The 12504-nt window shown below is 53.1% G+C and overlaps 1 protein-coding gene across 1 annotated transcript; it reads right to left on the bottom strand.

Moving 5' to 3' along the window:
* Positions 1-6819: 6819 nt before the first annotated feature.
* MARVELD1 (MARVEL domain containing 1) lies at positions 6820-11220 on the bottom strand. The gene is made up of 2 exons (XM_529337.8): positions 8986-11220; positions 6820-7777 (listed from the first exon to the last, which is right to left on the bottom strand). Exon 1 carries the CDS (start codon positions 11092-11094, stop codon positions 10573-10575), a length of 522 nt encoding a protein of 173 aa, XP_529337.2. The 5' UTR covers positions 11095-11220; the 3' UTR covers positions 6820-7777; positions 8986-10572.
* Positions 11221-12504: the final 1284 nt, after the last annotated feature.

Raw genomic sequence — 12504 nt, 5'->3', positions numbered from 1 at the left:
AACTCCGTCTCAAAAAAAAAAAAAAAAAAACACACACACACACAAGAAAGAATTCAAGAAAGAACAGTAGACACCAGTGAGAAACAAGGATCAGCCAAGGCTGGTGAGATTATCATTCCTTAGGTGCAGGGAGACCCAGAGTGGAATGGGGCAGGAGGGAATTCACATTTATGAGCACTAACTATGACTGTGGGTCCGGCGTTGAGCCCAGCATTTTACGTATATCTTATGAAATCCTCCCAACAAACATATACTGCTGAGGGCTGAATTGCACTGATGAAATTGCCAGGCACGCCTCATCTCATGAAGCTCTTTCAACAGCCCAGTGAGGTAGGTACTAATATTATCCCCGTTTACTAAGTGAGGAAGCTAAGAGGAAAAGAGGTTTCATAAATTGCCTAAGACTGGACAACTAATAAGAGATAGAGCTCACCTCTGACGTCACAGCCTGAGCTCACTCAAAAATTAGAACGAGTCATGCTAACTGCCTGGGAGACACAAAAGAAGACAGAACAGAGTACAGGACAAGATTGCAAAAGGCAGAGGCTTTAGTATCCAGAGTTTGGAGCCAGGTCAGGTGTCCACACCTCTGGCACAGGGCCACGAGAGGGAGGAGGGGCTGGGAGGCCCTCTGACATATCCTTCTCACATCCTGCGGACAGAGGGATGGTCTCCAGGGAATGGGAGAGTGACCTCGGCATAATAAGCTGATTATACCTAAAGGTAACTAGCTAACTTCATTATAGCCTGGGAAGAGAGAAGTGACATAATTCAGATTTGTAATAACTTTTTAAAAAATATATACAGGGTCTTGCTCTGTCACCCAGGCTGGAGTACAGTGGTGCACTCATAGCTCGCTACAGCCTCAACCTCCTGGGCTCAAGCAATCCTGTCACTTCAGCCACCCGTGTAGCTGGGACTACTGCTGCATGCCACCATGCCCAGCTAATTTTTTTATTTTTTGTAGAGATGGAGTCTTGCTATGTTGCTCAGGCTGGTCTCGAAATCCTGGGCTCAAGCAATCCCCCTGCCTTGGCCTCCTCAAGTGTTGGGATTACAGGTGTGAGCCACCACGCCCAGCCTATCACCCAGACTGGAGTGCAGTGGCACCATCTCAGCTCACTGCAACCTCTGGCTTCTGGGTTCAAGCGATTCTCCTGCTTCAGCCTCCTGAGTAGCTAGGATTACAGATGCCCGCCACCATGCCCAGCCAATTGTGTGTGTGTGTGTGTGTGTGTGTAGTAGAGATGGGGTTTCACCATGTTGGCAAGGCTGGTGTCGAATTCCTGACCTCAAGTGATCCACCTGCCTCAGCCTCCCAAAGTGCTGGGATTACAGGCATGAGGCACTGCGCCTGGCCTCCTGGCCTATTCTTTAGTCTTTCTTTCCTGCATTAGCTCAAGATGTAAATATTTCAAAACTCGGATGAAGTTTGGATGAAGTATTCAGATGGTTGGGAAAACGCTTGTCTGCTGGGAAATCCTTGAAGAAGCATGGTGGCATGGTGGCACAGACCTGAGTTTGAATCTTGTTTCGGTCAGTACGCATTCAAGTGCCAGGCCACATCAACCTACCCCTGTGAGCCTGTTTCCACGACTGTTAAATGGGGGTATTTGCTACTTCGTGGAAATGGGAGGACAAGAGATGTTATATAAGGTACCCATTATGTTCTTGGCTCATGGTAGGTCCTTCCTAAAGCTAGTTCCCTTTCTCCCTCTTCCCAGCCTTGACTCAGAAGTGCTTCACAACTGCGTGTCAGAGCACTGCCTTCAGGCATCCTGGAGATGGCAGCAAGGATAACTTGCCTCTAGCTGGAGGGACAGGCAAGTATGAAGCCTGGAGGGTCAGCCTCCGGCCTCCAGCAGCTTCCTCTCCCCATCTGTGCTGCGGAAGGAATGGCACAGCCTTGGTGCCTACCAGATCCCAAACAGCCACCTAGTTCAAAAGGAATGAGGTGCCAGGTGTGGCGGCTCATGCCTGTAATCCCAGCACTTTGGGAGGCCAAGCTGGGTGATCACCTGAGGTCAGGAGTTCGAGACCAGCCTGGCCAACGGGGTAAAACCCCCGTCTCTACTAAAAATACAAAAATTAGCTGGGCGTGGTGGCACGCACCTGTAATCCCAGCTACTTAGGAGGTTGAGGCAGGAGAATTGCTCGAACCCAGAAGGCAGATGTTGCAATGAGCCGAGATCGTGCCACTGCACTCCAGCCTGGGTGACAGAGTGAAACTTGGTCTCAAAAAAAAAAAAAAAGGAATAAAGGAATGAGGCCATGAGGCCATGGATTAAGGAGGGCAGAAGGGCCTTCAGATTAGAAACCAGTCTGGAATTTCCATGGGCTGTTGAGGCTGGCCTGGGTGGGTCCCACAGACCTCCTGCCAGGCATGTCTTAAGTGCTCTTCTTGGGTTCTGACCACCTCCCCAGCATACGTTGCCCCACCGGGCCCAGAAAGTCTCAGGCCCTCCTCATCTCTTTCCAGCTGCCCCCACCAACCCTAGTCCCTGGGACTCCTATCCTCAAGACTGGCTATGGAGTGGGATGCACCTACTCCAGGGCTCCTCCCATCCTTGCTACTCTTCGCAGCATAAGGGTTAGAAAGGGCACAGGCCCGGGGAACCACCTGCCCTCACTATTGGTTTCCTCATCACTAGAAAAGGACCCACCTCCTTTTATGGGTTTAATTACGATCTCTACAGGGAACACCCAAGGGACTAACAAAGTTAACCAGTGTAAGAAAGTTATAAAGGTTCCAGAAAGCCCACAGAATTCTTGCAGTCCCTGACTACTGTTTCTATGGACATAGAGAGTTGGAACTATATTATTGTTACATTTAAAAAGTTAAGTCATACAAGAGTCTGTGTGTGTGTGTGCGCGCACATCCATAAATGTTTGATTAGTTATAAAAACTAGAGAGGTCCGGCGCGGTTGCTCATGGCTGTAATCCCAACACTTTGGGAGGCCATGTCGGCGGATTGTTTGAGTCTAGGACTTCAAGACCAGGCTGGGCAACTGGTTACAACCCTGTCTCTACCAAAATACAAAAAAAAAAAAATTGCTGGGTGTGGTGGCATGTGTCTGTAGTCTCAGCTACTTGGAAGACTGAGGTAGGAGGGTGACCTGAGCCCAGGAGGTCGAGGCTGCAGTGAGCCGTGATCACACCACTGCATTCCAACCTGCACAACTGAAGAAGACCCTGTCTCAAAAAAAAGAGGAAGGAGAGTTAATAGTTAACAATGATTTTGGTGGATGGATCACCTCAGATCAGGAGTTCGAGACCAGCCTGGCCAACATGGTGAAACTCTGTCTCTACTAAAAATACAAAAATTAGCTGGTTGTGGTGGCACACACCTGTAATCCCAGCTACTCGGGAGACTGAGGCACTAGAATCACCTGAACCTGGGAGACGGAGGTTGCAGTGAACCAAGATCATGCCACTGTCCTCCAGCCTAGGCGACAGAGTAAGACTGTGTCTTGAAACAAAACAAAACAAAACAACAACAACAAAACACAATGATTTTTCTCTAGGGTATGAGATTAGGATGGTCAAGGCCAGGCATGGTGGCTCATGCCTGCAATCCCAGCACTTTAGGAGGCCGAGGCGGGCAGATCATACGATCAAGAGATCGAGACCATCCTGGTTAACATAGTGAAACCCCATCTCTACTAAAAACACAAAAAAATAGCCAGGTGTGGTGGCAGGGGCCTATAGTCCCAGCTACTAGGGAGGCTGAGGCAGGAGAATGGCGCGAACCCGGGAGGCGGAGCTTGCAGTGAGCCAAGATCACGCCACTGCATTCCAGCCTGGGGGACAGTGTGAGACTCCACGTCAAAAAAAAAAAAAAAAAGCCGGGTGTGGTGGCTCACGCCTGTAATCCCAGCACTTTGGGAGGCCGAGGCGGGCGGATCACAAGGTCAGGAGATGGAGACCATCCTGGCTAACACGGTGAAACCCCATCTCTACTAAAAATACAAAAAAAAATTAGCCGGGCATCGTGGTGGGCGCCTGTGGTCCCAGCTACCCAGGAGGCTGAGGCAGGAGAATGGCGTGAACCCAGGAGGCGGAGCTTGCAGTGAGCCCAGATCGCGCCACTGCACTCCAGCCTGGGCGACACAGCGAGACTCCGTCTCAAAAAAAAAAAAAAAAAAAGAAAAGAGAGATTAGGATGGTCAAATGACTTCTTTACACTTTTTTTTTTTTTTTTTGACACTGAGTTTCACTCTGTTGCCCAGGCTGGAGTGCAGTGGCACGATCTCGGCTCACTGCAACCTCTGCCTCCCAGGTTGAAGCAATTCTCTTCTCAGCCTCTCGAGTAGCTGGGGACTACAGGTGCGTGTCACCATGCCCGGCTAATTTTTGTATTTTTTGGTAGAGGCAGGGTTTCACCATGTTGCCCAGGCTGGTCTCGAACTCCTGAACTCAAGTGATCCACCCAACTTGGCCTCCCAGAGCGTGAACCACCTCGCCCAGCCTCTTTTTACTTTTTGTTTTTCTCGTTGTTGTTTTGAGGGTCTCACTCTGTCGCCCAGGTGGGAGTGCAGTGGCACAATCATGGCTCACTACAGCCTCAACCTCCCAGGCTCAAGAGATCCTCCCACTTCAGCCTCCTGAATAGCTGGGACCACAGGCACACGCCACCATGCCCAGCTGATTTTTTTCATATTTTTTGTCAAGACAGGGTTTTGCCATGTTGCCCAGGCTGGTCTCGAACTCCTGAGCTCAAGTGATCTGCCCACCTCAGCCTCCCAAAGTGTTGGGAATTACAGGCATGAGCCACTGCGCCTGGCCCAGCTTCTCTTTTTACTTTTTACAAATCTATACTGCTTACATTTTTTGATGGTGCATATTGGTATTATATTTTCATGGATATATATTGCTATTTTATTTTATAAATAACTATTGTGACCAAACAAAAAACACGTAAATAAATCATGCTAACCAAACTTTTCTCTCTCATATTCCTGCTTTTTCCTTTTATCATTGAAAATGTTCATTTATTAATTCTTGTTTTTTACCGCTGACCACCCCACCTCCAACCCTAGAAAAGCAGGAAAAGTAATAGACATAAACCCTGAGATTTCCCACTCATAGGAGCTCATTATGTCTCTGAGAAGCAGTATCTTATTTCAAAGTGCACTAAGCAGGAAATGCCAGATTAGGCCATTCCTAAACACCTGGTCTCCTGGAAGGAAAACCAAACTCCCTATACTCTCTAGAGCCTGCCAAAGGACCACAGGGCTTAAAGAAACCTCTGCCTTCCAGTCCCTGCCCTGCCGCTAGCCAGCTCTGTGACCATGGATAAGGCCTTTCCATTCTCTGGGCTCCATTTCCTCTATTGAATGAGGTGGCAGATATGGGGGGCAACAATGCCAACCTATGAGACTACTGGGAAGGGGCTGGGTGCAGTAGCTTACGCCTGTAATCACAGCATTTTGGGAGGCCGAGGCGGGTGGATCATGTGAGGTCAAGAATTTGAGACCAGCCTGGCTAACATAGTGAAAACCCGTCTCTATTAAAAATACAAAAATTGGTAGGGCGTGGTGGTGCGCGCCTGTAGTCCCAGCTACTCGGAAGGCAGAGGCAGAATTGCTTGAACCTGGGAGATGGAGGTTGCAGTGAGCTGAGATCATGCCATTGCATTACAGCTTGAGTGACAGAGCAAGACTCCATCTCAAAAGAAACAAAAGACTACAGAGAAGATCAAATAGGGTAATGCAGGGGGAAGCACATTTTCAACTGCAAAACGCTCCACTGCTAAAATAGAGTAGAGCAGGGGCTTACCAGCCTTTGCAAAAAGCAGAGCCACTTTTTACGTTGCCTGAAATTCACGAACAGACAGGAGAGGGAAGAGGGGAGTAGGGGAGGGGCCTTGGCAGCTGATGGTGTTTTCCTCCGCCCACTCTCCAGTCACAAACCAAATTATGAAGAGAGTGTGTGTGCCTGTGTATGTTTATGTGCGCAGGCACTGGAATGGTTCTTTGGAAGACAGTGGGTGTGGCACACACACACGTGGCATCAGATCCCAGCCTGGAGCTGTTCCAGGTGAGTTTTGAAATCTTCCTGTTTCCTGGCTGCAGATGTCACGCCCAGGGCACAGGGAGGAGGAATGTTCCAGGTGAGTTTTGAAAAATCCTCTTTCCAGGCTGCAGATGTCACGCCCGGGGCACAGGGAGGAGGAGCCTGGGAGGAAGCCTCTTAACTCTGCCCTCACACCCTTTCCAGGGCATCCGTCAGCAGCCAGCAGCTGGCTGGACAAAGAATCTCTGGGGAATCGGGTGAAAGGCAGGTGGGGTGTGGTCCAAGAGGCAACACCAGAGCAGGCCACAGTGGTGTGCAGGGAAAAAAACAGGGCCTGGCTACGGGAGACCCCAACTCTGCCCCTAATCAGCTGTGTAGCATCAGGCAGGTTGCCACCACGCCCTGGACTTCATTTCCCCTTCTGTAAAACGATGGGGTTGGACTAGAACAGGACCCTCTAGCTCCACAACCACGGTCTTGCTGCGCACAGAATGAGAGGCAGTGGAGCTCCCTAACAGAGGGCCCATTGAGAGCAGGGACAAAAGCCTCTGGAATTCCCTCCAGCCTCCATCAGGGACACAGGCAGTTTTCTTCCCTCTGGTTTCTGTCCTCAGGCAACCCCTGGTCCAGGCTCCTAACTGCACTAGAGATCTGTGAATTCACTCTCTTTCCCTCCTAGAAGGAAAGAGGAAGCCAGAGAGGCAGAAAGGAGGCCAGCAGCAGGGCGTGAGGCACAATGAGATAGAATGGGAGGACCTCACATGGAGGGACGCTACGGAGGACCAGGACAGAAGACACACACACCAAGAGCAAACAACCAAACTTTATCCAGAAAAGCATATTTGTAATCACCACTAAACAATGAGGCACATCGGTCCCCTCTCCCCAACCACCCTCACTCTTCCCAAACCCACTCTCTCTTTTGGCTTTTATAGAACACTGTAGAAATCCTTTCCTGAGTCTGCAAATGGCCCCAGACTGGGATGGGAGCTCCCCAGAGTAGTCTTGGGCTGGACTGAGTCCTGGTGCCCAGAGAGGGAGGCCTATGCAACTGCCTCCAGTATCCAAAAGTTCTGGGGGCAGGTCGGGTGGCCACCCCTATGGCACAGGGCCTTGAGGGAGGGTGAGTGTGGTGGCGGTCTTACGTGTTCTTCTCATACCTGGCAGACAGAGTGAGCACAAGCCGCTGGAAGCCAAGCGGGAAGGCACATCTAGAAGGGCAGTGAGCTCTGGAATGCTACAGGCACGTGTGGATGGATGAGGCTCCATGGCGGCCAAGGAGATATCTGCTCCTGAGTAAGGTCACCTGACCACAGACAGCACCAGGGGCTGGGGGGCTAGGAAGGAGATCTTGAGAAGGATGGACCTGAGCTAAAGATGTAACTTAGATGGTGATCTGAAAAAAGGAAAAAAGAATAAAGGCTGGAACTCAAATCCACTGTTTAGGGTACAGGAGTACACAGCTAAGTTCCAGGTATCCAGAATCTTGTGTCCAAATCATAGCACAAGGAGAACAGGAATTCTCTTGAGTTAAGGCAAAATCAATCTTCACCCATCTGGGCTCTTCCATTGCATGGTTTGGAAAGGAAGGGGCTGGGCAGAGGTCATTCCTCTCCCCATCTCCCCCTACTGCCAGTGAAGACTCTGAAAGCTTCTGCAGGCCAAGGCCAGAATTGGTGTTGCCAGCCCAGGGCAGCGGGCCCTGAGAGCGGTCGGTGTGACCAGCTCTGGGAATCTCCATGGCCTCAGCAACATGGAAACCTGCAACAGGAGAACCAAAGTCAAAGGGCTTCCAAGGCACCCCAAGTGTCTCACCCCAGGCTCTCACTGCACCAGCACTTGGGGCTGAGGGAACTCCTAGTCTCAAGCCTCGGCCCCCCAAAGTGCTGGGATTACAGACATGAGCCACTGCGACTAGCTGTGAATGTTCTTAATGCCACTGAACTATACACTTAAAAATGGTTAAGATGGTAAATTTTATGTATATTTTACCACAATTTAAAAAATAGCTACATTAACAGTATCTAACATGTATTGATACCCTACTATATAGAGTATAGCCTGGTCATGAAGAGGCCAGGCTGCCAGGGTTCAAATCCTACCTCTACCACTCATTAGCTGGGAGACCTTGGGCAAGGTATTTAACCTCTCTGGGATTCATCTTCCTCATCTGGAATATGGGAATGACATTAGAACCCACCTCATTAGGGTTACTGAGAGAATCAATGGACACCTGTAAAATGCTTTGAGACGTGCCAACCACATAATAGAGCTACATAGGTGCTCTGATGGCAACATATCTAGAACTACATTCATGCTTCACACACCCTGAAACTACATCTTTGCAGCCTCCACAGAGAAAGCTAACACCTGTGCACCTAAGCTTTAAAAACAAGCTCACAAAAACATGCGGCCTCCCCTCTTCTAGTTTCTAATCCAGAGAAGGTTGAGCCTTTTCAAACAGCAGACCTGGCCAGGCACAGTGGCTGAGATCTGTAATCCCAACACTCTGGGAGGCTGAGACGGGAGGATCTCTTGAGCCCAGGAGTTCGAGACCAGCATGCAAAATACAATGGGGCCCTGTCTCTACAAAAATTTAAAAACTAGCCAGGCATGGTGGTATGTGCCTGTAGTCCCAGCTACCCGGGAGGCTGAGGTGAGAGGATCGCTTGAGTCTGGGAGGTCGAGACTGCAGTGAGCCATAATCACATCACTGCACTCCAGCGTGGGTGACCCAGTAAGACTGCCTCAAAAACAAAACGAAAGAGAAAGAAAAAATAAAAGAGCAGACCATTGAAGGATTTAGCAAAAAGGTTGAATTTTCACAACTCCGTAGATATTGTGGTTATTACCGTCACCTCTCCAGCTTGCTCTGAATAAAAACCCTTTAACTTCTGGAAAAGGAGTAGGCTCTGTGCTTTTTATTCAAATGCCCAGGACCCCTTCCAGAAAACCAAGAAGCGTCTTACCTTACAGGCCCAGCCAGCAGGTCACCCCAGCGCCAGAGAGTGGTTCTTCTCTTTGGTAAGGGAGACCCACCCTGTCAGCTGCTCCAGATCAGTGCCGGGATCGCTTGCAGGTGACTTTCCTTTAGCCTGGGAAAACCATCTGAATAACTTTGGCTTCATTTCTCCAACAATGTAAAGGAATGTTCAAATTCCCCAGTTCAGGTCTCTGGCTAGAGGCAGCAATCTACTTCCTCACTGGGGTGGGTCCCCTCCCTCTGCTAGAGAATTCCCTGGGGAAGAAAGAGAAGGCGCCCCCCAAATCTTCAAACAGAACACAGCCAATGGGTTGGGCCCTTCGGCATGAATGAGAGCCGGGACAGCACAGGGATGCTGGGAATCTTAAAGTGGGAATACTGCTCCAGGCCCAGGAGCAGTTAATACAGCAAACTAAATTATTTCTGTAACAGCGGGACTTCTCAGTCTTTGATAAGCTAATGAGCATCTCCAAGAAAGGGAGACAGCACCGTTGACAAACCCATTTGGCCTTGAAACCCTCTTTTAGGAGAGGCGGCTCCTGAGCCAGGGGTCCTGACTCACCCACCCTTTTAATGCAAACAGCGCTGGACTGCAAGTCTGGGTTCCAATCTTACTCTGGCTGTTCCCAAGAGCAGGCTCTGGGTCCCCATCTGTAAGAAGGGGTGGGGTTCACCTTAACATTCCACCATGGTCGTGGAACTCCTAATGCAAACAGATATGGGGGAGGGTGGAGATGAGGGGGGCGACAGAAGCCTGTGAGGAAGGCTGGGAAGAGACTTGTGTCACGGAGAGGCCAGGACAGTTAGTGTGTGTTTGGCACTGGCCTGCAAAAACCTTAAGGACAAAGGCGGAGTAGGTAGAGGCAAGAGGAGACTCCACAAGTGTAAGGGTACAACCCACCGGCTTCTCCTATCGGTCCCCACCTCGGCGGATGGGCCCCACCCCAAGACAACCGAGCACACAGAGACCGGCTGGGAGGAGCTTCGCAGGATGCCAGCACAATCCCCAGCTAAAACCAAACTCGTCGCTCATCCTGGGACCAGCCAAGGCCTGTCCTCAGCTCCGCCCGCGGCCCAGCGCCTGCGTTTTACAGCACCGGAGGCTGGATGAGGGGCCAGGGAAGGGAGTGCTCTTCCGACCACGGGGCGGGAGGGAAGGGGGCAGCCAGAAGCCTGGTTCCAATTTGGGAGCCTCCCCCGGATCTGCGCGGCGCCTGTCCACGTCTTAGTCTCAGCAGGGAAGGGAAGAGGAACCGCGAGGTTTCGCCTCGGGGCAGCTCGTCTGCGAGTGTGTGTCAGCCCCTCGGATCGCAGCCTGCGCTTGTCCCGGGAGACGGCGCGTCCGGCGCGGCGGTCGGGATTCTGGGCTGGGATTCTGGGCGGCGGCGGCGCTGCCGTCGGGCGGGAGCTGAGCGTCAGGGTCCCTGGGCGCGGGCGACAGTGGAAACGCTGGAGGGCAGGGAGAGGGTGCCAGGGCGCACCCGCGCGGGGCGGCGGCGGGGGAAGGGATTAAGGAGGCTGGTCTCCGGGGATTCCCCCGCCCCGATCGGGGCCGCGGCGGGCGCAGGCGGCCTCACGCCACCTCCTGCTTGCCCTGGCAGCGACGCCCGCAGCCATAGAGCGCCGAAAGCAGGTAGAGGCCGTGGCAGACGCCGCCGCAGACGGCGGCCGCCAGGAAGGCGTGGTAGGCGCAGGGCAGCGGGTAATCCTTGAGGTTGCAGTAGCTGTGGCGCTGCATCTGGTCGCTCATGATGCCGGTGGCGGCGCCGTAGAGCGCGGCCGCCAGCACATCGTGCGCCACGTTGACCATGAGCCAGCGCGAGCCCAGCACGGGGACCAGCTCGTGCTTGCCCAGCAGCGTGAGGAAGTAGAGGCCCAGGGTGAGCAGCCAGAAGAGCACGGACACGAAGAGCGCGAAGTGCACGGGGCCCTGGTACTTGCTGGTGGCGATAGTGATCCAGAAGGCAGCGCCGGCCAGCAGCTGCAGCAGCCGCAACACGCCCAGCGGGCTGCGCAGGAAGGGCCGCTGCAGGCGCACCGCGCCGCGGGCCGCACGCGCCTGGGGCGGCGGCTGGCGCGGGGGCGGCGGGAGCATGGCCCCTGGGCGCGGTGGCGGCGGCGGCGGCGCCCCGAGCAGCGGAATGGCGGCGCCTTGCTCGCGGGGGCAGCACGGCCCAGGTGCCCGCTGCGCCCGCCGCGGCCTCCTCGCCTTGCTCCCCTCTTAGTTCTCTCTTCCTCTCCTCCTTTCCCCACCCTTCCTCTCCTCTCTCCTCCCCTCGGCCCTCCTCGCCTTCTGTCTCCAGCTCTCCACCCTTCCCACCCGCCCCTTTCCCTTCCCCTTCCCCTCGGCTGTCTCCTCCCCCGCGCGCTCCTCCCGGCTTCCTGCCATCTCTCTTTCCATCTCGCTCACCACCCTGGCGCCCCCCTTTCCCCTCTGCGCCAGGCCCCCAGCTCGGATTCCTTCGTCCTCGGGCCAGGGCAGGGCGCATCTCCCAGCCCGACGCGGGCCTTCCGCCCTGTCCGCCCGTGCGCTGCTGCGCCAAGTTTGCCACATCTGGGGCCGCCCCTACCCGCCCTGCCTCCTCCTTTTCCCTCTTTCCTGCCATAGCGCCCACCCCGGGCCTCTGGGCTCTTCCTGGGCGCGGGAGGAGAGCAGTGCTGGTTTTGAACTGGCATCCACTGTCACCTGGACATCCGCAGTCTCCTGCCAGGGCCCGCCTCGTCCTGTCCAAAGCTGTCCAAGTTACCCATGTCGGAGTAAGAGTCCATCACCCACCAGAGGCACCGCCACTCGTTCCACTCGGCACAAGCTTATTGTCCACACCCTCTTTTATCCAACCCTTCCTTGCCATCCTTCTGTCTTGCCCACATTCAAAATACGCTACCTAACATGGCTGGGACACAAACCCAGGGCCAAGAGGAAGCAAAGCCCACGGACTTAACTACTAGGCCGAACTGCCTGTGATGGAGGCTAACGATGCTTTACATTATTGTTATTCCGTGCGACCGCTTTACCTGCGTTCTCATTTAACCCTCAAAACAACCACAGAGATACAGGCAACTCCCCTCATTTTGCTGAGGAGGAATGAAGCCTACCTGGGTTCAGACCAGGAAGCTGGTAACTACCGCCAGTCTCTCTTCTCTCCTTCATGTTCAACCTTTGTGCCCATGGCATCTTTCTTTTTTCTTTTTCCTTTTTTTTTGGGGGGGGTGGGGGGCGGTGGGGTAGAGTACTGTTCTGTCGTCCAGGTTGGAGGGCAGTGGAGCAATCTCTGCTCACTGCAACCTCCGCCTCCGGGCCTCAAGTGATTCTCCTGCCTCGGTCTCCCAAGTAGCTGGGACTACAGTCGCGAGTGCCACCACACCCAGCTAATTTTTGTATTTTTTTTAGTAGAGACAGGGCTTTGCCATGTTGGCCAGGCTGGTCTCGAGCTCCTGACCTCAAGTAATTTGTCCCCCTTGGCTCCCAAAGTGCTGGGATTACAGGCGTGAACCACCAAGCCGG

This window comes from Pan troglodytes, chromosome 8 (assembly GCF_028858775.2).
Source record: "Pan troglodytes isolate AG18354 chromosome 8, NHGRI_mPanTro3-v2.0_pri, whole genome shotgun sequence".
Lineage (NCBI taxonomy): Eukaryota > Metazoa > Chordata > Mammalia > Primates > Hominidae > Pan > Pan troglodytes.
This window is presented reverse-complemented; position numbering and strand designations above follow the sequence as displayed.

Excerpts from the sequence above, each read along its gene's own strand:
- MARVELD1 (XM_529337.8), bottom strand. The coding sequence starts at position 11,094 with ATGCTCCCGCCGCCCCCGCGCCAGCCGCCGCCCCAGGCGCGTGCGGCC.